This window comes from Chelmon rostratus, chromosome 10 (assembly GCF_017976325.1).
Source record: "Chelmon rostratus isolate fCheRos1 chromosome 10, fCheRos1.pri, whole genome shotgun sequence".
NCBI classification, from domain to species: domain Eukaryota; kingdom Metazoa; phylum Chordata; class Actinopteri; order Chaetodontiformes; family Chaetodontidae; genus Chelmon; species Chelmon rostratus.
Window position 1 is genome coordinate 12,571,446 of NC_055667.1, and position 24,425 is coordinate 12,595,870.

The following is a 24,425-nucleotide window of genomic DNA, read 5'->3' on the forward strand; positions in this document are numbered from 1 at the left end:
TGTTAAGCATCAAGAGTAAACCTGATTTATCTCATTGTTGCCATTCGCACAATAGAATGTATAAGAATGCATTTAAATGCTTAGATTTTTCTAATAGCACTTATGAAAACAACCCAACTTTGATGAATCCTTCATAAAAACTTTCCCAATCCATCAAGGTATTAAACATTACTTAAGTCCAAATTACATATTTTGTGGAAATTCTAGTATTCAGTTGAAGCTAGACGAATCTGAAAGCATTACGTGCTCTCATTAAGGTCACATTAACTCATGGAAGGATATTGGCTGTGAGAATGTGGAACACACTATCAAGTGGCTTTCTGTTTTTTCCGCAACTAGGGTGACAAGGAAACACTACAGCTTGAGTTCTGTCATGATCATTCCACAACCTGTTTTAATGGCAAGTGTATTGGAGAAAAGGGAGAATAAATTCCCTTATTGTCATGTCTTTTGAGAAAAATATTCTCAGAAGGAAAATTCTTTAGTTTTCTTCTTTAAGTGGATATTCACCAGCAGGACTTCACTATATGTTCACTATTTATTGCAGTCTTTGGCTCTTGTCCTCCGCCTGCACAGTGTTGTAGGTGTCATGCACTAGTTAGAAGCTTTATACATTTTGCCTTTTGATGATGCCACTACCACTTAACAAATATCTTGTAAGTCTTTTCTCAACTTCTCTCTAAGAAATGTATGTAAATGATTTGTCTTTTTCTGCAGATGATGACAGCGAGCCCATCTTGGGGCTTTGGTTTGAAGAGACCATTTCGCCCTCCAAAGACAAAGTCGCTCCTCCACCCCCTCCACCACCCCCACCCCTGGAAACGTCGCCCAGACTGAAGAGCCCCAGCAAGCAGAACCCAAGCGAGAATGGAAACATTTTAGCTGGTCGTAAAGACCCGGAACTGGTTAGGACTAGTTTGAGTGTACCTGACAAAATGCAGTATATTGCGGCAGCATTAGGTCCCAAATAAAGAGCACATGTATGTTTTTTGTTGTTTCTCTTAACAGTTCCTCAGTTTAGCCTCCAGTATTCTGAACTTCATCACCACCTCAATGCTCAAGTCCAGGAACAACTTCATCCGCAACTACCTGAGTGTGTCTCTTACAGAGCAGCACATGGCTACGCTAGCCGGCATCATCAAAGACGTGGACAAGGATGTCAAAGGTATGCCTGGAAAAAATCATGAGTAGCCCATAATTGGTGGACGGAAGTTCATGCAGCTATTTTTAATACATTTGTTTTTCTTCAGGCTCTTCAGACGAAGTGTTTTCTTTAGCTCTGTATCACTTCAACCACACCCTGGTAACATCGGACCTTCCATCCCCAGCCCTTCAGGTAAGAGGAATGCCATTATCTTGTTCACCAGCACCAAATGTGTTATTTATGAGTCATTTATTCAATATCACATACTCATTGTTGTTTCTTTTGTCATTCCCAGAACACCCTTCTCCAGCAGTTAGGTGTTGCACCCTTTTCAGAGGGTCCCTGGCCTCTGTACATTCACCCACAGTCATTATCAGTTCTCTCCAGACTTCTCCTCATATGGCAGCACAAAGCCAGTGTGCAAGGAGAACCAGATGTGCCTGAGTGTATGAAAGTCTGGGAAAGGTATGGCAACCACCACAGTTCTCATCTGGCTCACATGCACAATGGACTGGTTTAAATTTTCCCTTGGTGCTTTCACCATAACACTTTGAATATCAGTCAGTATTGTTGCTACATAATGCTTGACTGTTGTCAAGCTGTCGTACCTTTAACTAATAGTGGCAAAAAACAAGTGGAGCTTAAGTGCTCACAGAAATTCTCTGTTTCACTTTTACACACCATCTTTGTTAAGGAACAAAAGTAAAAAGGAATGGCCATTTTGAGATGATCAGTATTCGAATTTTTCCAGTGTTTGAGAACAAAGATGACAGATGTTTTATAGTAAGTTTTAAAATCATACCAGCTCATGTGCTGTGGTTTGCGGGAATGTATAGAAAGCATAGTTAAATTGTAATCTTGAATGCATTTGCACATTTTTTACTTACTTACTTTCTTTTCTTTTCTTTTTCTTTTCTATATTTTTTTTAACCAATTTCTCCTTTCTGCTACCTCCCCTTTCCTGCTTTCACAGATTTTTGGGAACTTTGAAGCAGCACACTATCCAGAGTTCTGTTCACGGAGAAGATGACCTAAATGTGGAGCACCTCCAGCTCCTGCTGCTCCTTTTCCACAATCTGTCAGAGCGTGGTCGACGGTCAGTCCTGACCCTGGTCACCCAAGCCATCACAGAAGTGGCACAGAGCAGAGACTCCCAGCTGAAGGCAGTGCCCCTCAACCTGGCCCGCCTGTGTCTGGTTTTTGACTACCTGCTCCGCCACTACTCCAAGGCTCCCTTGTACCTTTTTGAACAGGTTAATTACGTACTTTCTAATGGTGGTTGTCTTGTCCTGATGGTAAATTGCATATGTATTTGTAAGTGTGGTTCTATCTATTTGATTTATTTATGTGTGATGTTTTTTTTGATTTTTATACTTTTCAATTAAATGCTGTTCAGAAAATGTATTAATTTAATAATTCACCAATGCAGAGCAACCTCAAAGATCCCATCCTAAATATTACATAAGGCTCATTTTAGTATAAAAATATCATCACAGTAACTTTCCCAATGAATTCATTTGGAGCAGCTAAACGCTTCACATCTTGATAATACCACATATTAACAAATTTCTGTGGTAAATTGAGCTATTTTGATGTGATCACCCCAGCCATAGGAGTAACATTACAGCCAAATGAAGTGGGTGTACAAATCATCATATGCTGCATCTTTAATGAATATGACTGTGTGTGACACTTTGATGACAGGAAATTTAGTTTCTTTCTGCTATGAATATTATTTATAGGTGCAGTATAACCTCCTCACCCCACCATCCACTGGCCCAGGTTCTGTTCAGGAAGGTGGCAAACGCAGCAATCTCCCACTTTACTATGGATTCAAAGAGGTGGAGGACAACTGGGCCAAACACTGTTCAGCAGGTAAGACCATTGAAAGACATTAACTTTTTTGCTCACTGACCAGAGGTACAAAACGCCATAAATTGTATGTACTGTTTTTGTGTGAGTGGAAGTTAAAACAACAGAAGATTAATAATGAAATGGACAATTTGCATAGAACCTCAGCAACTTTCACACATGTATTGTCGTGACACCAGATGAGAAATTAATGTCGTTCTCGTACATTTCAACCTGTTGTAGATTCAAATGTTCAGCCCAAATTCTACTGCGTTCTGTCCCCTGAGGCGTCTGAAGATGATATCAGCAGACTGGACAGCAAGGTGAGACTTTGACCTAAAAAAAACCAACAACTTTTCTTTTGCACCACTGTGCCTCACTGTATTTAAACATAGCATGTTTTTTCCCCCTGGTAGGTCTTCCCTAAGCTGTTCAGTGGAGCGGTTAAATATGATGAACTATATGCGTGGCTCATCTCACTCCTGGTTGCAGGCTCTGAGTTTGACACAGCAAGAAGACAGGAGAACAAGCCCATCACTCCTATGGTGAGAACATACCACATGAACAAACCATGAGCTCTGTAAACACGGTAAACAAGCCCATGCCGCACCTCCATGACTAAGGCTGCACTTCCTCAATGTGGTCCAAATAAAAGCCTTCCAGTTGTTTGATTTCAAAAGCCTTTTAACGTGAAGCACCACAACAGCAACAGACGTCAGCCCAGGCATTGATTGAGTGCAGATTGGAAAACATTGCATGTTTGTTTATCACCCTGCACAGGAGGCATGCTCTCTTCAGTACTACTTCTTGATACTGTGGAGGATCTTGGGTGTTTTACCACCCTCGAAAGCCTACATGGAGCAGCTAAAGACTGGCTGCAGCGATCCCAGTGAGAGCGACATTCTGCACACACTGCGATGGTCCTCACGTCTCCGGGCATCGACATACGTGCATTGGATCAAGGTCTGTTGACATCTGAAAGCACTACAGAATGCCAATTAGCATGATAAATGCCAAAACAAATAAATGTCCAAAATATTACCTTTGATTTTGTGTCTGAACCCTGTAATGTAATACCTTAACTCCTTCTTCATCATGGTTTAGTCTGATGTATGACTATGCCCATGTCATCACTTGCAGGAACACTTAGTGAAGCAGGGAATGAAAGCGGACCAAGCAGCCTCTCTGGTTGAGATGACAGCTTCTAAGTGCAGCACTGTGAAATACGATGTGGAGCTAGCAGAGGAGTACATTGCCAGACAGGTAATGATTACAATCTATTAATTTTTTACCTGTGTACAAGTTGCTGTCCAAACTTAATTTTGAATACAACTGTCATTCTTTGATGACTTTATTCTCTTGCAGATTTCCACCTTCTCCAGTGTAGACCCAAATGTCATCCTTCCACTTCATCAGTTACCCTCTCTGCAAGCCATCTATACACTGGATGCAGTCATCTCTAAAGTGCAGGTTTCCCTAGATGAGCATTTGTCCAAGGTTGCCATTGAGGCAGACACCCACAAGTCATCTGAGATCACAAAGAACCTACTGCCTGCCACACTACAGCTCACTGATGTTTACACAGCTTTTACAAGGTGAGAATGAGATCACTCTAAATGCTGCACTTTGCTTAACACTTAACATCAGACATCAGTTAATCTCGGTCATGCATATGTGGAATATGAGGATGTGATTAAAATAGCTGCAGGTTTTGTTATTTTATTGCTTGATCTTGTGGATTAAGTAGATAAATTCATGATAAATACTTTGCTGTTTTTCCTTTTTTGGTATGTGACTTGAGAGTTTTTAATTAAGACTCATTTAATAAAACTTTAAAGACAAACTACAAAAGACAATATTTTTCAATTTCATCTCTTCCTTAATTACAGTGCTTTCATGCTAAGAATGTTTTTGTGTGTGTGTTTGTTTTTGCTTTGTTTTTTTTTTATTTCTTTACACATGGTTAGTTTATCGTTAAACCTGCTTTAATCCTTAAACCTGACAAGAAAAAATGAGGCTCAAGCTGTAAATCATTCATTCATATATCCGAATCAAATTATTAAACCACACTTGTTGTGACCAGGTCTTACCTGCTCATGAACATCCCAGAGGAAGGGGAGAACAAGCTTACAGATACTAAGCTCCAAGGTTATGCTGCAGTTCTGTCCATTGGCTCCACCCGCTGCAAGGCCAATATGCTGGGTATGTGAAAGGATTTTACTCAAGAGCAAAATTGTAGAATGGTATATTCACTTACACAACTTTTCTGTACACTCACTGTTTTAACCAGAATTTCTTAAAATTCACAGGTCATAGTATTATGCAGAACTTGCCATCAGCTGTGCAGACAATATGTGAGACTTGGAACAGCATCCACACCAATGAATTCCCCAACATTGGCTCATGGGTACGTGATTAAGTTGCTGCTTTTTAAGATCAGTCTGACTCTGTCTGTCTTTGAAGCTACATTATACAGGAGAGTAGGCAATCTGTTCACCATTTACATTTTTAGCTTTTATTCCAATAGTGGTCTGGTACTTAGCCAATGACTATGAGTTTGCCATGAAGGATGATTTTACTTTTTTCCACTTTTTATTTATATAGCCCAGATCACAAATCACAATTTGCCTCAATGGGGCTATACAATATGTGCGACATATGACATTTTGTTGATTTACACTTTGTACCACCATAGAGATATCTAGTGTGATTACAAACTACTCAGCATGTAAAAAAAAGATTGTACCAGCAATTATGAGACTAATAGCTTGGTGTTTTTTTTTCTTTCTCAGCGAAATGCGTTTGCCAATGACACCATTCCATCAGAGAGCTACATCAGTGCCATTCAAGCAGCACACCTTGGCACATTGAGTTGTCAGTCCTTGCCTCTGGCCTCTTCTCTGAAACACATCTTACTCTCTTTGGTTCGCCTCACTGGCGACCTCATTGTGTAAGTGCTTGTCCTGTCCTATTGAAAATCATTGAAGAGTATAACCAATGAGAAACCTGTAATCTTCAGTTAATATTGCTGTATGTTTGCCTCCTCAGCACAGAGGAGCTGAATCCTTCGCAGGTTGTGCGCACTTTGCTGCCCCTCCTCCTGGAGAGCAGCACAGAGAGTGTGGCTGAGATCAGCAGCACCTCATTGGAGCGCATCCTCGGCCCATCAGAGTCAGATGCCTTCCTAGCCCGCATCTACGAGCGTTTGGTGACCGGGTGTTACAACATCATTGCCAATCACTCAGATCCCAACAGGTATATCACATGTGACATGATAATAAATCAAACCTGCATTAAAAATTTAAGTTGATATTAACAGTAAATCACAACATGTAATGTGAAACAGGTGTTTGTTTTTGGTGCTAAAGAGTGAAGCCTCACTGCAGATTTTAGCCTGGTTTAACATATTGTTTTTGGTTACTAGCCTGCATGTTTGTTGTTTGGTTGAGTTTCACTGCCCTTATCAACCTTGGATCTAATTTTTTTTCAGTGGGTTGGATGAATCTGTCCTTGAGGAATGCCTCCAGTACCTTGAAAAACAACTTGAGAGCAGTCAAGTCCGCAAGGCCATGGAAGAGTTCTTTTCATTCAGGTATCTGCTCAACTGATAACACAGGCTGCATTGCTCCACAGTTATACAGCTACCTCACTTATTTTGTGCTCCTTTCTTCCAGTGGTGAGCTTGTCCAGATTATGATGGCGACAGCCAATGAAAACCTATCTGCAAAGTTCTGCAACAGGGTGCTGAAATTCTTCACTAAGCTTTTCCAGCTAAGTAAGTCTACTGCTGTAATTTTAATAGTCAAAAAAATGCTATCTAAAGACTGAGGTATGCTTCAAATGGACTTGTTTGTCCAAATTGTCGTTTGAGCAAATGGTGAAGTATTAAGGGCTGTTCCAAATGGCCACATTTGAAGGCAGAGTGAAAAACCTCCCTTCAAAGAGGGGGTGAGAGATGAAAATTGAATAGATGGGAATAGAGCCATAGCCTTTCAGACAGTCTCTCCTCAAAAGCTTGCATGGTGTTTCACTCAGTTGTACACAAAAAGTGATGGAAGTACTTGTGTGAAGGATGAAAAAAAACAAGCTTGAGAAAGAAGTTCAACCCTTGCATACCTCCTGCTGCATACCTGGCTAATAGCTACGGAAATTGGCAGCACTTTTATGATTACCTGTTTGGGCAGTTACTGTGGGCTGTGAGACTGATGTTGGAAAGCTGTAGAGGAGTGGGGTTCAGGCACTATTCAACGATCCAATAAACACATTTGAAGCATACTGATGCCTTAAAAATGTCAAAATCAAATCAGAGTGCCTCAGATTTTTACAGTAAGCCTAAATCTCATGGTGATGTTTTTGTATTCAGCGGAGAAGAGCCCGAACCCTAGCCTGTTGTGTCTGTGTGGCTCACTGGCCCAGCTGGCCTGTGTGGAGCCCTCTCGTCTGCAGTCCTGGCTGACACGCATGACGGCCACCCCACCAAAGGACTCGGAGCAGTTGGAAATAGTGCAAGAAAACCGACAGCTTCTGCAGCTGCTCACCACTCATATTGTACGTGACAACAGCCAGGTAGGCGAAGGAGTGTGCACTGTCCTCCTCAGCACACTCATTCCCATGGCGACAGACATGCTGGCCAATGGTGATGGAACAGGCTTCCCTGAGCTCATGGTCATCATGGCCACACTTGCCAGTGCTGGACAAGGGGCCGGCCACCTGCAGCTGCACAGGGCAGCCATCGACTGGCTGACCAGATGGTAAGAAATCATTTTCTCAGAGATGCTGTTCTCTGACTTCATTTACATCTGGGAACTGATGATTTTTGGCATCACTGCTAGAGCTAAAGTCACCAGAAAAAAGTGCTTGGTAAAAGCACTCTCATATTAATTACCATGGGTTGAAAAAGTACTTTGCATTGAGTGACCTAAACCCTTAGACATTGTTGAGCAACCATACCATCTTAAATTTCTGAAAATTCATTAAAAGATTTCTCTGAATTTTCTCTGCAGCAAAAAATATTTAACACAGAAGAATGTCGTGGAAAAAGTGAGCACAAATTTGTCCCAAGGAAAGGTAAGTTATTTATCAGTATATTGCACCAGTTTATAGAAGTGCCTTACTTTGACTTCATCCAGGTGCGATTCCATTTTAAACACTGACCTAACCTGTGTTTCCCAATTGGCATTTTAACCATTAAACATCAAGTCATTGACGTGCTACTGTTTGTTGATTTCAGCACGCCAGCATGCTGGAATGCTCGTGCCACATCATCTCCTATCTGGCTGATGTGATGAATGCCTTGCGGCAAAGCAGTGGTCAAGGCACCTCAGCACTGCTGATGGAGGGAGAAGAGAAGGCCATGGAAGTGGACTCTGACTGGGTGGAGGAGCTTGCAGTCGAGGAGGACGATTCCCAGGCTGAAGACTCTGTGAGATCTTATCCCTTTAAGCTGTATATAGACCTGAACAGAAAATGCAGTGGAATTGTACGGTGACAACTACTGCAGAAAACAAATTCTGTGCAAATTTACATTAAGTGTAATTTAATCTCTTTAGTTTTTTCAGTAAAAACAGAACCCTAATTAATATACAATAAAATCTTGTGACTAATCTCAGGCAATAGAAAAATGGCAAAATGTTACCCAGAAAGGTTTTTTAATAGTCATTTACCTGCTGCACGTTGACTTGGAGGTAAAATCTCCCTCTGGTTGAGTTATGCAGTATGTCTTGGCTCCCAGTCTGGCTCCTTGCACTATCCAGTTGAGCAAAATGACAAAGATAACATTTCCTGAAAATTTCCTGAGGGAATATGGAACATTGTCTTTATCCAGTTGTCAGAAGCAATGAACCTCAGCAGTTAAGATGCCAGCAACATTATGGCTTCCTTCTTCTTATATAATCTACTACATGTGGTCTCATTTCGTTATATAGCCAGTGTTGTCACAGAAGAGTCTTAAAGACCTAATCAGCTGAGTTCTTATGTATACACATACTAAAATGCATAATGTTATGTTCATGAAACTAACAATATGATGTTAAAAGTCTGTACCATCTGATTAAGTTTAACTGACATACTTAAGTGAGTTATGCAGAATGATTGCTAAATGGAACGATCCACTCTAACAAGTTTGTCAATGTTTGACAGGATGAAGACTCCCTTTGCAACAAGCTCTGCACCTTCACCATCACCCAGAAGGAGTTCATGAACCAGCACTGGTAAAGAAAAGTTTGTTTTTCCCTGCGATTTCAGTTTTAATATTAAAAGAGACCAGCGGTTTTGTCTTTATTTATATCTTGATCAAGTTAAGGTATTTTTAGCAGATAGTTGGCATTTTGGTTTAACTACACCTTAAATAGATTTGTCAAACAGGAACTGTTTCAAAACTCTTAGTGAAGTGGAAAATCTTGGGTTAAAAAAAAATCCAACATATAGCACATTTAAATTAAGCCCATAGAAACAAGATAAATTCACATTGACAATTGATTCACAATGCACAAAAGTATGATAATTTGTAATATATCTTAGCATTATGTAGATGAAAGGAACAGTAACAATTAGTCATTGTGTTTGTGACATACGTTCTGCTCATGTTTTTTCCTGCCGTGTTAATAGTGAACCCAACTAGTGAAGTTCACTCAAAACCGATTATACTGCTTAGTTTTTATTGCCCTACACCTGAACATGCCTTAATCTTTGTATACTCTAAACTAAACCTGGAAGCAGCATCCTGAAGGTTTTCGTTTTTTGAATTTTGGACTGCAGTTATAGTTCTTATAATATAACCGCATAAGACTGTATATTGTACAAATACATGCAGGTCACATTCTGTCCTTAAGAAGTTGCTGATGCACTATACACAGTCTTGTCCTGGTCCTTTTCATTCTGCAGGTACCACTGTCACACCTGTAAGATGGTGGATGGGGTAGGTGTGTGCACAGTGTGCGCCAAGGTCTGTCACAAAGACCATGAGATCTCCTATGCCAAATATGGCTCTTTCTTCTGTGACTGCGGTGCCAAAGAGGATGGCAGCTGCCAGGTGAGACCGAATACCTCAGGTCATCATGGGAAGAGAACAACAGCGGTAACTTTGGCTTGCAAGTCATTCCCCCATTGACTTCCATCCAGTCATTTCATTTGTTCAGGGTTATAGCTAGCCCACACATGTGGCCAGAAAATGAGAGAAATCGTGTTATGAATGTGTGTTGTCAACATTTTTTTTTTACTGAAAAGGCCAGCTTTCCTAGTTAATCTTATATGATGGATTTTTGAATGTGCATGTGATGATGAACAAACCATCAACTACATTCTACCTTCAGTTTATCTCTGTTTAGGTCTGTGTCAGTTTTGTGATTACAAAGGCTCGTAATAGTTGTTGGATGACAAAGTGAAAGTGTTTGGTATTAGGATGCAGCAAATTCCAATACAAGTTATAATTGTTCCAGTGATTTCAAAAGTCTTGTCAATCCATGATTTTTACTTGCCTTTGGAGGCAGTTTAGATAAAGTGCGCCTTAGGGGTGGGCGATATGGCCAAAATCTTGTGTCATGGTGTTTGAAATTTTATATCACGACAACAGAATAATCACAGTATAGTAATTGCTCTGATTCAATTAAATAGTTTAAAATTACCATTCTGCAGTGTACTTCATGGCATTTGTTTTCCCTTTTTATCTGGATCTTCCATACAAAGAAAAACAACTGCCTCACCTTGTAGTGACAAGTTGTTCTCCCTCATCTTGGGTTGGTTTGCAAGATCACGTGAGAATCCAGCCCTGATAGCCTGTCCTAAATAAAGGCACTGAGGGATTGCTTCCATTTTGTGAAAATGGCATCGCCAAGTCTCTATTGGTAGACACATTTCTACCACCATACAAAATACACCGTCATATCACCCAACCCTAGTACACCTCCATCCGACACAATTTCTCTGACCTTCCTTTTGACTAATTCTATACTCCACACCATGGAGGAGCTAGCAAAGTGAAAACAAAACCAGGTTATCCTAACTGTAAAGAAGTTGAACAAAGACGATACATTCATGTGAAAAGCTTGTATTTGATGTGCTGTCATACCCACTCATACTTTGTGTCATACCATCCACAGGCCTTGGTCAAGCGCAGCCCCAGCAGTAGCATGGGCTCCACTCTGAAAGAGTCCTCTGCGTTCCAGAGTGAACTACGTATGCCTGACAGTGCTATCCGCCATCAGAATGCCTCACCCTCTGACAAGGGCAAGGTCACCATCTGTGATGGCAAACCCGGCGATGAAGACAGACCTAAGAAGAGCAGTGTGTGTAAGAGCATTGAGGGCTGCCAGGAGGAGTTGCTAGCACAAGTGGTGAGAGAAAATACATTAATCTCCCCTGGATTTATCTCCAAGTCCATGTCTCTGTCTGCCCACTGCTCAAATGATTTAACATTATTACACTTTTTATGCTTTGGCTACATTGAACGCATAACATATGCTGACCATTCGCTGTGCGGCTGCAGCAATACTATGCTTTCACTATCATTAGTGAAACTGGCAACGCCAGGTGTGAGAGCAGCGTGTAACCGGTGCATAAGAACCACAGAGATCTGTCCACAAACGTAAAAATGGGCCTCACACAACACTACACCTTACACACACTGCAGGTTTAGTCAGTAAAAAGAGCACATTTGCTCCGCCAATAGTCCACATTTGTTTTACGTTAAATGTAGCCAAAGTGTCAAGATTTCTTTTACATGTGCTTTAATGTACATTGTCTGACTCAAGCTTTTGGCAATATTTCCCCACAACAGATGGGCTCATCCACTGCAGCAGTCATACTGGAGATGCTCATGTTTCTAATGGAAGCCATCCAGACCAACTTCCAGCAGGCATCAGCAGTGGGAAGCAGCAGCCGGGCTCAGCAAGCCCTGAATGAACTGCATACTCAGGACAAAACTGTGGAGATGACAGACCAGTTAATGGTATGAAGACGTGTACAATTTTGAGTGGTTAGAAAAATCACTTTGCTTGTTATGTAAACCTTATTAGAAACCACATTCAAGCCCGTCGACGGGGGGGGGGGGGGGCAACCGGGTATGTTGTCCCGGGCCTCAAGACCATAGGGGCCCCTGAATGACCCTTCATTTATTTTACTTTACATTCACATATTTCTTTTTAATTAAATCATTTCCTGATGAATTAAATATTATTTTCTACTCAACATATTCTTAAAAACGTAAACATATTAAATATTTCAAATATATATATTTTTGCACAACACCCCTACCCCCCGTCTTAGCAGAGAATGGTTTGACCCCGCTCTGGCGCACTTAAGGCTACGCTACATACGTGCCCTGAAGCAGGAAATTTACGTAAATCTGTCATTGTTATAAACTCTAAACATGGCGAGTCGTCATAAATCGGGTGCGCAGAAAAGAAAAGAAAAAAGAAAAAGAGAGGAAGATCATAGAGGTGAACGAGAAAAAATGATGAAGTTTTTAAAAGGGGGACAAGAAGCCAGAGAATTAGGGCTAGAGTTGGCTGTGGACGGTGATGTTGGTAAGTGAACAACAGCCGCTAACACTAAAAGTTTACATTTGCGCGATCACCGTGACCAAAGACCGATTCAAGTCTGTCACCGGCCGCTTGTAGCCTATTGAGCTGCGGTATGACAAGACATGCTGCTCGCGTTGAGCGGAGGAGAGAGAAGGTGATGGGAGATCAGGGAGGTAATGTTAGTCTGTGGGGAGCAGGTGCGCGAGGGTGAACAGACTCAGGTCCGGCGGCTGGATTTATCTTGGGTTTACAACCCACTGTGTATTATAGCAAACGCTAATACGAATCCATCACCGAAACAGCACGAACAAGCAGCAGAGGAACAGCAGAGGAGCCTGTCAGGGAGAGACAGGGAGCTGTCAGTCAGCCCACAGTCAGAGCTAAGGAGAGGGCGTGTCCCGGGTTCCACTCAGCGCAGCAGCCGCAGATCGGTAGGGAGCTTGTGTCAGTCAGAGTCTGCATCTATCATGAATGCTGTTGTTGTTGTATTAGTTATACTGTTTTGTTGTTTAGCAGGCACAGCACTATGATTGTGTCTTGTCCCCGGGCCCCAGCAAGTCTGTTTACAGCCCTGCCACATTATATGTAATACATTGCTTTTCCTCAGGTGCCAACACTCGGCTCTCAGGAAGGGGCTTTTGAGAATGTGAGGATGAACTACAGTGGTGACCAGGGACAAACGATACGCCAACTCATTAGTGCACACGTCGTACGCCGGGTTGCCATGTGTGTCCTCTCGTCACCCCATGGCCGCCGCCAGCACCTTGCAGTCAGCCATGAAAAGGGAAAGGTAAGCTTCACAAACCAGTAAGCAAAATCCTTTAATGATAATAATATTAAAATTTTCTAAAATCTTGTGTTGAAATCCACATTTTTTTGAGTTGAGTTATCCATAGAATAAAGCAATATTGTCAAGCAAAGCAGCACTTTTGTTAATGCTGTGTGGTTGCAAATACTTTTAAATTAAAGCAGTACAACTATTGTTAACTTTGTTGGCTATTTTTCTATTTAGTCTTAGTCCTTCCTCCTGTCTAGTTTTTAATCATTTTTTTTTAATTAAGCTTTAGTTGACATAAAGTCTGAACATTTTAGTGTATAATTAAAGAAAACCATAACTGATTTACTCAGTGAAAACTGTTTACAGATACAGATTAAAAAAACAAAACCGGTTGAAGTATTAAGAATGCAGCTCAGCAGAACATGTCTGGTTTAGTGGTCTGATTGTATCAATTCAAGGAACACATCTAGATTTGTTTTGATATCAAATCAAATTCATTTTTATGTTAAGTGTAGGACAAATATACACAGCATATTGATGTCACCAAATACATGTCAAAATACATCAGTTAGTAAGTTAGCTGCTTAGGCTGTTCACAATTGCACAAACTTCAGCTGCTGCTTTAAAAAAACTTGCTATCTAGCTGAAACATCAGCGTTTCCCATAAAGCACATACTTGCCCTGCTATAGTTTCCTGTCCACATTCCCCTGCATATAATTGACAGTTGTGACACCGACCCACACACACACAGCACATGACATAAAACTGGCACACACAGCACAGGAAATGGAACTGCTGTGGGGTTTTTTGGCAGCAAAATAAAGAGATTTTAGTCAAGTTCTTATTTTTTAAACTACATTTTAATGTTGTCTTTTTCGTCAACAATATTGCATGTTGATAAAGTAAACAGTCCTGTTATCATCTTGTCTTTAGTTGTGGAAAGAAAAGTTGTTGACAAACGTATTTCTTAACGGTTTCAATTGCATGACTAACACACAAATACATCATACACCGCAACATACAGTGACTACATGAAAGGCATCAAAGACCCTCACATTGAATGCACATACCTATACACAAATGTAGCACCTGCAATGCAACAGTGACCGGTGTGTTTTGTAGAGTGGTGCTAGGGCAGAGGGGACAAAACGGCCATAGTGTGCCTGTTTCCAGTTCAGGGATCTGCATGTCTGACCAAGTGGAAGGAGAGTGAAGAATGGGTTGAGGAGGTGCCTGTGGTCTTGTTGTGTGTGATGCATGTAAATTTCTTCCTGTTGGAGGCAATTGACATGGTGAACAAACAGGGGGAGCAATAGAGGACAATGGGTTGAATTATACTTTTGTTGAGTATCAACAGAAAGTAGGGGTCATTTCTACACCCTTTAATGCATATTTCTGTTTTTTTTTTTTTTGCATGATATATTTGTCGTAACCCATTTTCTCTCCATCTCTTGCCTGATAGATAACGGTTCTGCAGCTGTCCACTCTCCTGAAACAGGCTGACTCAAGCAAGAGGAAGCTCACCTTAACCCGTCTGGCCTCTGCTCCGGTCCCTTTCACTGTCCTCAGTCTCACAGGCAACCCTTGTAATGAAGATTACCTGGCTGTGTGCGGCCTCAAGGTCAGACACCAGCTTCTTTGAAAGAACCTATACAAGCCTATTAAAATGAGAACAGTACAGACAGCAATGTAGTTATTTTAATTGTGAGAGAAACTCAGGTAGCTCAGTTACCCCAGGTCATAAAAATGGTAGAATTCAGAGTAGCTGCTCATCCTAAGATAAGCTAGGCTTCACCCTAGCTAAGTATGTTTAGAAGTACTTTTAAAATGGCTGCCATATAGAAATTTGGTATCTAATAGTATTGTCTTGTTCTCTTATTTTGTTCTCTTATTTTTTTTCCAGGACTGCCATGTGCTAACTTTCAGCAGCACAGGCTCTGTGTCAGATCATTTGGTGTTGCACCCACAACTGGCTACTGGCAACTTCATCATCAAAGCCATCTGGTTACCTGGCTCACAGACCGAACTTGCCATCATCACTGCTGACTTTGTCAAGGTATGTAAGAGAATAGACACTTTGTATGTACCTTAAGTTAGGTGTTGACCTATTATTGGTGATTTTATTGAATTTTTCTATTGATTTGAGAAGACAGATGCTCAACAATATTAGCTATAATGATGCTCCTTTTTTCATGTTAAAAAACTCTCAGTAATCGTTGTCTCTTTCGATTTGTCTCCCTTGGTTAACAGATTTATGATTTGTCAGTGGATGCCCTGAGTCCCATGTACTACTTCCTGCTCCCAAGTTCCAAGATCCGTGATGCTACCTTCCTTTTCAATGAGGAGGGCAAGAATGTTATCGCCATCATGTCTTCAGCAGGCTATATGTACACCCAGCTCATGGATGAATCCAGCAGTGCCCAACATGGCCCTTTCTATGTCACAAATGTATTGGAGATAACCCATGAAGACTTGAAGGTAAGCAGGATGTGTACATATGCCATGGAATCACACCCACAGAATCATGTGATCGTATTACCACTTAAAAACAGTGTTTTGAGGTCTCTTGAAATTGTTGAATGGCAGAAAGCAATATCGTGGTAAAATCTTTCTGTGTGACTCCAGGATAGCAACGGGCAGGTAGCCGGGGGTGGTGTATCGGTCTATTACTCCCATGTGCTTCAGATGCTTTTCTTCAGCTACAGCCAGGGAAAGTCCTTCGCTGCCACAGTGAGCCGCAGCACCACTGAAGTGCAGAGGCTTTTCCCGATCAATGTCAAAGGGTAACACTACCTCCACACCATATACAGTCTCGTCACTTAACTGCCAATACACAGAATCTGGGAAATGTCAATGGTAAATGGAGGAGTTAACTGTGTCCATCGTTCTCTGTTGCCCTCCTACCCCTTTAAGCTCTAATGGTGGCAGCAGTAAGATGTCGCCTGCTTTGTGCCAGTGGTCTGAGGTCATGAACCACCCAGGCCTGGTGTGCTGCGTGCAGCAGACAACAGGCATACCACTGGTCATCATGGTCAAGCCGGACACCTTCCTCATTCAAGAGATTAAAACTCTGCCAGCCAAAGCTAAGGTAAGGATCACTTAATGTACCACACTTACTTACTTACCACTGACGTGGAACAGTCACAAGTACGTAAGAAGTGAATAGAACTACTGCAGAAACAGTGTGTATAAAATGGAAAAAGAAAGACTCTCGCTAAAAGGAAAGGGAAGATGATGTATGCACTACAAGCATGCTGACAGAACATGAGCTTCTCATCTCTGGGACTCGTGTACTGTTTGCCTCATCCTGTGTACTATTCTTGTTAAGTTCATGTTTATGACCCACTGTGTTTGATATCTTAGCCATTTCTTAAGGTTAACATTCATTTTCTCTTTTCCCCAGATTCAAGATATGGTAGCTATCCGACACACTGCCAGTAATGAGCAGCAGCGTACCACTATGATTCTTCTCTGTGAAGATGGAAGCCTGCGAATCTACATGGCCAATGTGGACAACACCTCTTACTGGCTCCAGCCATCGCTGCAACCCAGCTGTGGCATCAGTATCATGAAGCCTGTCCGCAAGCGCAAAGCTGCCGCGACTAGTAAGTTTCAGGTTTCAATAAAGTGCAACTATTTTTTAATCACTAAGAATATAAGCAAGTGGATCCCCAGCACTAACCAACTCTGGGCAAGTGTGATCATCATACCTAGAAATGGCTGGTAATTTGCCAAAATAAGTGGTTAACCACCTCTGACATTTGAAGAGTAATACTAACACACAACCTCAGCTCAAGAATATTTGAGCTGTTTTCAGGAATGTCTGAGATTTTGACTTAAGTTCTCCAGTTTCTAAAAATCCCCATCTATGTCAAGGTGCTGTTTATTCACAATTTGAATTAAAATTTGTCTAAACACATTTAGTGTTTTCATCAGGATCGCTCTTAGTGCACACAGTAGAGAAATTGATTCAGGATTCACAGGAAAGTGAGGGATTGTGTTTTCCAGAAACGGCATACTTACATACCATATTCTGTCTCCCTGGCAAAAGTTTCAAATTTTAATGGAATGAATTTGCTTTCAGCTACCCGTACCTCCAGTCAGGTGACATTCCCAGTGGACTTTTTTGAACACAACCAGCAGCTGACAGAGGTGGAGTTTGGGGGCAATGACTTGCTGCAGGTCTACAATGGACAGCAGATCAAACACAGACTCAACTCCACTGGGATGTATGTGGCCAACACAAAGGTAGGGACAGTTTAACACAATGATTTTGTGGTAGAAAATGTGCAACAGTCAACAGAGTAATGATGACAGCTAAAAAAATCAGTTAAAAATAGTGAAGAGGTTAAAGGATTGTACAAATATCTTGTCATCTGGACTGGTTTAACAAGTTTATTTATATACCAATTGTAATGGTTTCAGTCATCTGAGTCTTCGTTTTCTAATCTTAGTCTATGTTCAGAAGAACAATACTATACTACAACACTATACTGCTGTACAGTATATGTGAAAATATGTGCATATATGTATATAAATATACACATCATTTGCCAGCGATTGTGTTGAAACTTTAGTATCTTTTGCCATCTACTGTCATGCAATTTATCATTGAACAGCTGAGTACTGAGTATGCATCCAGACTAAATCAAACTTGGAACACAGGCGAACCTGGGTTTCGCAGTGGAGTTTTTCTGTTAAAAAGCGAGTGACCATACATGCTGAACATGTTTATATTGTAGTTGTGCTGTTACTATTAGACACATTTTGTCATGATTCTGGTGGTTTCCTCCTAGCCCGGTGGATTCACTGTGGAGGCGGTCAACAACAACAGCTCGATGGTGATGACAGGCATGCGAGTGCAGGTGGGCACTCAGGCCATTGAGAGGGCCCCCTCCTACGTGGAGGTCTTTGGCCGCACCATGCAGATAAACCTGACGAGAGCCCGCTGGTTTGACTTTCCCTTCACCAGAGAGGAGGCCCTGCAGGCTGACAAGAAGCTGTCCATCTTTAGTAAGAACAAGAGTGTGCAATGATGATTATATCTTGATGCTGATTTGTGGATGTCTTTGTCACCTCCAGTAATATTCAGTATAGTGGATTACCTATTACTTCAGAAATCAGTTTAATCATTTTTGTAGCTTATTGATGTTAATTATTATGAATATTAGTATTTTGTGTCATGCATCTGTGTCCTTTGTACATCCACCCAGCCTTTCATCGCAGGATTTTTTTAAAGTCAGAATGAAACCAGATTTTTTTTATTTTGTTTTGCACTGGCAGTTTGTTGATATATAATACCTTGGCATCAGATCACATTGAATTCGCTGCATACTGACCCTCTTCTCTTCTGATGCATTTTCATCATCTTGTTCATTTTCAAGTTGGAGCATCTGTTGACCCAGCTGGAGTCACCATGCTTGATTCAATCAAGATCTATGGGAAAACCAAGGAGCAGTTTGGCTGGCCTGAGGATCCACCAGAGGACTTCTCCTCTGCCTCGGTTAACAACGTCTGCAGTCCCAACCTCAACCAGGGCAATGGCACCTCTGATGGAGACATAGCCACGCCAACCACCACTAGTGGCAGTGTGCTGGAGAGGTATGGGCTTTCCACTTTAGGGTTCACAAGGTCAACACAAGTTACTGACATTTACTCTTCTCAATCCCCTGTAGTTGAGTTAACCACATTCATGATCTCATGAGACAGCTTGACTATTTCTTTGAAATTTGAATGGCTACATCTGTCCTTTTGAGACCTGTGTGGACAAATCACTGGCCAGCACGGTTTTATGATATTTAATTTTTTATATTTGCATCAATGTGTTGAGGTGCATTGGTTTGATAGGTATTTAGCCAAAAACATTCCTGTGGTTATTTAATCTACAAACAACTAATTAAGTATATCATGATATTAATAGATGTTGAAATCAAAGAATTACACGTACTGTGATAGATTAGATTTTATCCATATCACCAATTCCTAGCATATCTTTACCCTTCTTGAGTCCAGCTTTGTAGCAGGAGTTGTTTAGGACGAGCCTGAAGTTTTAACAGTGGAAGTTGGGTTCTCTTTAGCATATTTAGTGCATGGCTATCGTGATGTCATCTTTTCTTGCATGCTTCTCTTATGTTCAGCTGAATCATTTAATTTCACTTGTTTCTTTCTGTGATCCTCACACTTTGTTTTTGTTCTTTTTCTTTTGCTCCCAAAAATACAATAAAAAGTTGTGAAACTGAGTCCTTATCAACCTTGGACCGGTTAGTAACTGCCCTTTCTCTGCTTGTTTGTATAGTTTTGTGCATGTGTGCCAATTTGTGTGTCCATGCTTGAGACTGTGAACATGTCATGCACCATTTCAACACTTGCACAACAAAATTTTTTTCTTAAACATTTATTCTTGCATTCAGTGTTTTGGCATTTAGATCAGCACAGACTGCTACAGGTTGAGATTTGCTTTTTTTCTGCTTGTTTTGTTTATTTAAGTTCACTGAAATCTGCAGTAGAAGCAGTGTTGATCCTCTTTCTTAATTACAGGTTGGTTGTCAGCTCCCTTGAGGCTTTGGAAAGCTGTTTTGCAGTAGGTTCTTCCAGTGAAAAGGTAAACAGATGATTTTATCTTTAAGTAGTAATAGATGTGAAAGAAAAATCCTGTTTTCAACTTATTTGCCTCTAGGTAGTGTATGACTGCCTGTCTTTAACTCTGTTTAGGAGAAGAACAAGGCTGCAGCACTGGAGTTGGCCACTCTACTTCTGTCCATGCCGACCCCTGCAGGTGTGCAGCAGCAGACCAAGGGACTTCTTGCCAGCCTACACACCAGTCGAACTGCCTACCACAACCACAAGGTAAAAAACACCACACCCATGGTGTTGCACATGGTGTTGTCATATTTGCTGCAAAAAACATTTGTATACTGTAACAATAGCACTTAGGTCATCTACATCACTTATGAAGAACTATTGCAACACTTATATGCCCCCTCTCATCAGGACCAGTCCTTGCTGAGTAACGCCGTGCAGTGTCTGAATAGCTGCAGCCGTGAGGGGAGGGAGCTTGACCCTGATGTCTTCCAGAGGCTTGTGATCACTGCCCGCTCCATTGCAATCATGAGACCCAACAACTTGGTGCATTTTACAGAAACAAAGTCATTACACCATGACTCTGGTAAGAGACCATTCTGTTGCTGACAAATGTTGCCCAAGACTTAAATATTAGTCAATTTAGTCAATTTATATTTAAATGACACGATTATGCTGTCTGTAATCATGATTTCATGATTTATGTACATGTCAAAAGGAATCCCTCTGAACAGTTGTTGGTGTAATTGACTTTCTAAGTGGCTTTGGTGCTAAATAACCTAAAAGTTTCAGAGAAGACTCATCCATATTGTTCTCATCTTAACCCAGAAATGACAGAGGATGGGCAAAAACATGTGGACGGTGAGAGCTGTAATTTCATCATGCAGCTGATGAATAACTTCTGGAAGCTTCATGCCCTAAAACCAAAGAACGCGTTTCTTGCTCCTGCTTGCCTGCCTGGTAAGTTCAAACTTTGGGATCTCAAAATTGTGCAAATACGTTGACTACATATGAAAAATATGTAGATAAGTTGAAAGTAATGTGAACGTGAAGATGACTGGCTGTCAGCTCACATTTAAATATTATGTACAATATTTATCCATAATGTATACTGACTGGAAGTACTACTTTGATTTAAGTACTCTACACAATCTTGAAAACAATGAATGTGGATGTTTTTCTTCTCGTTTGTCTAAGGCTTAACTCATGTGGAAGCTACAGTGAATGCCTTGGTGGACATCATCCATGCATACTGCACATGTGAACTGGATTACATCAATGTAGCCTCCAAAATCTACATGCAAATGTTACTGTGTCCAGTAAGTATAGTTCCACTATTGATCACTAGAAACATAATTCAATCGTTTCTTAATAATCCTGGGATTTACCAAACTCAGGGAAAAAAAAATTGTTGCCATTCCTGTTTCCATCATAACATTCTGATTAGCATCCTATTAATGCATTTGTTCATGCAAGGCTATACAAGGCTATTTATAATCAAGATTTTCAGGACACTGGAAATTACTTTGCAGTGTTACATTTCAAAATTACTGAAAGAAGAACTGTTACATGGGATACTATAGTTAAATGAAGTATTGAACTGCAGTCATCATAAAATCATTCTGTATTTGAACCAATTTCAGGACACAGCCGTGAGCTTTGCTTGTAAGCAGGCTCTGATCAGAGTGCTTCGGCCAAGAAACAAACGGCGACATGTGACCCTTCCATCTCCCCCACGCTCCAATACACCTATGGGTAAGTTTGTCGTATACATATATAAAGGTCGTATACAAAGCTGTGGATGAATGTTCAGGACAATTGCAGCTTCAAAGGGTTTTTAGCATTCATATTCCAGCTCCTGTGACCACATGTGGCTTCAGTTCTCTAAAACTTGTTGATTTCCTTTATCAGGAGACAAGGATGATGATGACGACGATGATGCAGATGACAAAATGCAGTCATCAGTGCTGACAGGAGGAGAAGAGGGTAGACAGGAGAGTCAGGAGCAGAGCGAGGTGGACCATGGGGACTTTGAGATGGTGGTGAGCAAAGAGGGCCAGTTATATTTGACATTAGTCCTACATTGTTAACATTGTTAGAGGAAACATGTTGAGAACGACCCATAAATCCCTCTCACAAGTATGAAATAACATTAAACCTTGTTCTAATTTCCCTAGGATATGAAGTTAAACTTCAAATATAAATGTTTGTTACTTTTTTTTTTTTTTACTTTTTTCTCTTGAAACAATAAATAGCACCTTTGTTTTTCTGTCTCCTCCAGTCTGAGTCCATGGTCCTAGAGACAGCAGAGAATGTCAACAATGGAAATCCATCTCCCTTAGAGGCTCTGCTGGCTGGAGCTGAGGGTTTCCCACCCATGCTGGACATCCCTCCTGATGCAGACGATGAAACTATGGTAGAGCTGGCCATCGCTCTTAGCCTTCAGCAGGATCAACAGGGTCAGTTTCCTGAAAAATACAAGATCAGCAATAACTTGTAGCTGAAACTACGTGGGAGTCCAACTTAACATTTAGACACTGTGTGATGTTTCTAAACAATTCTCAGCTTTTCAGAATACAGTTTTTTGAACCTACAATTAGATTTGTGGACAACAGGGAAGCACTGAGCAAATGGTAGCAATTCTAGGAAATAATACTACTAACACAAGCACACTAAAATACACTTTTAGCTAAAAAGTGATACATTTTACTTTCCTACAGCTGTAACTCATCACAAAAGTCAAACTTGAAGTGATTGAAAAGCTCTCGAAACTGCAAGGTGTTTCAACTCATATATCAACCTATTTTGGTGTTTGGTTAACCTCTAATGATTGACCAAATCTTTATCAAGATAAGCATGACTCAGGGGATCAGTATTTTGGTTGAGCACTGTTAATGTACTATACATATTTTTGACATTTTTAGGCAGTAGCAGCAGCGCTCTTGGCCTTCAGAGCCTTGGCCTGTCTGGCCAGGCACCAAGCTCCTCGTCACTGGATGCTGGCACCCTTTCAGACACCACCGCATCAGGTAAGAAAAACCACTTCTGTGGTAGTATGGGATGAGCAGGACACTAGGTTTTGTATCTGCAAGACCCTAATGGTTAGTTAAAACTTCACACAAGAGATCAAAATATTTTTAGCTACAATTTTTAGAATTGTCACAAACTCACGGCATGTTTGTTGTGACCCTAGTAACCTAATCTGTGGCACAACTTGTTGTCTTAGTTCAGTATTTTGAAATTTAAGTGGTTGTCGATCCTCTTTTCAATCTCATGTTTGTGTAGGTATGTAGTAATTATATATAATAGGACACGCAACAGGTTCAAGAGAAAAATATTAATGACAGGTTGAAGTGTTTGGAATGTACTGCATGCTTGATTGCATTGTTGGTGCACGAGTGTGAACTGAAATCATGTATCCTGGCCAGATGACCGCGGTGTATTTACTGTTACAGCTATTGCTATGATTTCAGCCCCGGCATCAGATGATGAGGGCAGCACAGCTGCTACTGATGGCTCCACACTGCGGACCTCCCCCGCTGAGCATGGCGGCAGCGTGGGCTCAGAGAGTGGAGGTTCTGCAATCGACTCTGTAGCGGGGGAACACAGTGGTGGGTGATTTCAGAAACCAAATACGAGATTTTACAATGGTTATACCAGCCCAATAGTCAAAATGTTATATATGCTTATCTAAAATTAGCTCACACAGTATCTATACTCTATATAAACGTGAGATTGTATAAGTCTTTACAGAATGATTTCCAGACAGTTTAATGGATATTAAACATATATATATATACAGTTTGTTTAGTTGCATTTGTGTGTGTGTGTACAGTGTCAGGACGCAGCAGTGCATATGGGGACACAGCAGTGGAAGGCCACCCTGCAGGTCCAGGCAGCGTCAGCTCCAGCACTGGAGCCATCAGCACCACCACCGCCCAGCAGGAAGGCGACGGCTCAGAGGGAGAAGGAGAGACTGAAGGAGACATTCACACAAGCAACAGGTCAGACATCCCAAATGCAAAGCAGCAGTCGAGGTTAAGAAGGAAGCCTCAAGTTTAAGGTCTGCTGACAACAAAAATCTGCCTGTTAATAAATATATACACATATATAGATATAGATATATTTGTCTACGATCCATGGCCAATACCATGACCATTAAGAGGAAAGAAATTTAGGAATCAAAATGCTTTTGGGGGATTTGGGATTGTCATTATAGAATTCCACATTAAGCCCAATATGGTCAACTCAGTTGTAGAAGTGAAAATTTTCTTCCTTTTTTTAATTTTGTGTTTCTTTCACAGGCTACACATGGTTCGCCTTATGCTACTGGAGCGCTTGCTTCAGCACCTTTCTCAGCTCCACAATGTAGGTGGAGTCCAAGCCATCCCTTACATGCAGGTTATCCTCATGTTGACCTCTGACCTGGATGGTGACGATGAAAAGGATAAGGGTGCCTTGGATGACCTGCTAGCACAGCTCATTGCTGAGCTCGGCATGCACAAGAAGGTAACCACAGTCTCCTTGTGATGAATCAGGCTTAAAAATATCATT

At 41.1% G+C, this 24,425-nt stretch overlaps 1 protein-coding gene across 6 annotated transcripts in view; it reads left to right on the forward strand.

Annotated features, from left to right (window-relative positions):
- Positions 1-24,425, forward strand: part of ubr4 (ubiquitin protein ligase E3 component n-recognin 4) — a 57,083-nt gene that overhangs the window by 14,158 nt on the left and 18,500 nt on the right. For 2 of the 6 annotated variants that reach the window (XM_041946705.1, XM_041946706.1), the window contains exons 15-61: positions 718-905; positions 1,009-1,165; positions 1,251-1,336; positions 1,440-1,609; positions 2,118-2,397; positions 2,887-3,019; positions 3,239-3,318; positions 3,412-3,540; positions 3,776-3,958; positions 4,136-4,258; positions 4,361-4,590; positions 5,079-5,197; positions 5,305-5,402; positions 5,788-5,945; positions 6,044-6,250; positions 6,486-6,587; positions 6,670-6,770; positions 7,359-7,746; positions 7,999-8,062; positions 8,226-8,417; positions 9,134-9,204; positions 9,878-10,070; positions 11,092-11,325; positions 11,769-11,939; positions 13,121-13,303; positions 14,755-14,913; positions 15,196-15,348; positions 15,543-15,770; positions 15,918-16,075; positions 16,206-16,380; positions 16,696-16,897; positions 17,377-17,540; positions 18,089-18,305; positions 18,677-18,893; positions 19,520-19,552; positions 19,830-19,893; positions 20,004-20,138; positions 20,283-20,457; positions 20,700-20,831; positions 21,069-21,190; positions 21,515-21,626; positions 21,783-21,913; positions 22,153-22,330; positions 22,796-22,900; positions 23,345-23,482; positions 23,707-23,875; positions 24,176-24,380. In XM_041946705.1, the coding sequence (XP_041802639.1) occupies positions 718-905; positions 1,009-1,165; positions 1,251-1,336; positions 1,440-1,609; positions 2,118-2,397; positions 2,887-3,019; positions 3,239-3,318; positions 3,412-3,540; positions 3,776-3,958; positions 4,136-4,258; positions 4,361-4,590; positions 5,079-5,197; positions 5,305-5,402; positions 5,788-5,945; positions 6,044-6,250; positions 6,486-6,587; positions 6,670-6,770; positions 7,359-7,746; positions 7,999-8,062; positions 8,226-8,417; positions 9,134-9,204; positions 9,878-10,070; positions 11,092-11,325; positions 11,769-11,939; positions 13,121-13,303; positions 14,755-14,913; positions 15,196-15,348; positions 15,543-15,770; positions 15,918-16,075; positions 16,206-16,380; positions 16,696-16,897; positions 17,377-17,540; positions 18,089-18,305; positions 18,677-18,893; positions 19,520-19,552; positions 19,830-19,893; positions 20,004-20,138; positions 20,283-20,457; positions 20,700-20,831; positions 21,069-21,190; positions 21,515-21,626; positions 21,783-21,913; positions 22,153-22,330; positions 22,796-22,900; positions 23,345-23,482; positions 23,707-23,875; positions 24,176-24,380 (7,412 nt within the window). The remainder of the gene's footprint in view (positions 1-717; positions 906-1,008; positions 1,166-1,250; positions 1,337-1,439; positions 1,610-2,117; positions 2,398-2,886; positions 3,020-3,238; positions 3,319-3,411; positions 3,541-3,775; positions 3,959-4,135; positions 4,259-4,360; positions 4,591-5,078; positions 5,198-5,304; positions 5,403-5,787; positions 5,946-6,043; positions 6,251-6,485; positions 6,588-6,669; positions 6,771-7,358; positions 7,747-7,998; positions 8,063-8,225; positions 8,418-9,133; positions 9,205-9,877; positions 10,071-11,091; positions 11,326-11,768; positions 11,940-13,120; positions 13,304-14,754; positions 14,914-15,195; positions 15,349-15,542; positions 15,771-15,917; positions 16,076-16,205; positions 16,381-16,695; positions 16,898-17,376; positions 17,541-18,088; positions 18,306-18,676; positions 18,894-19,519; positions 19,553-19,829; positions 19,894-20,003; positions 20,139-20,282; positions 20,458-20,699; positions 20,832-21,068; positions 21,191-21,514; positions 21,627-21,782; positions 21,914-22,152; positions 22,331-22,795; positions 22,901-23,344; positions 23,483-23,706; positions 23,876-24,175; positions 24,381-24,425) is intronic. The other 4 variants (XM_041946707.1, XM_041946709.1, XM_041946708.1 and 1 more) reach the window with 3 other exon arrangements.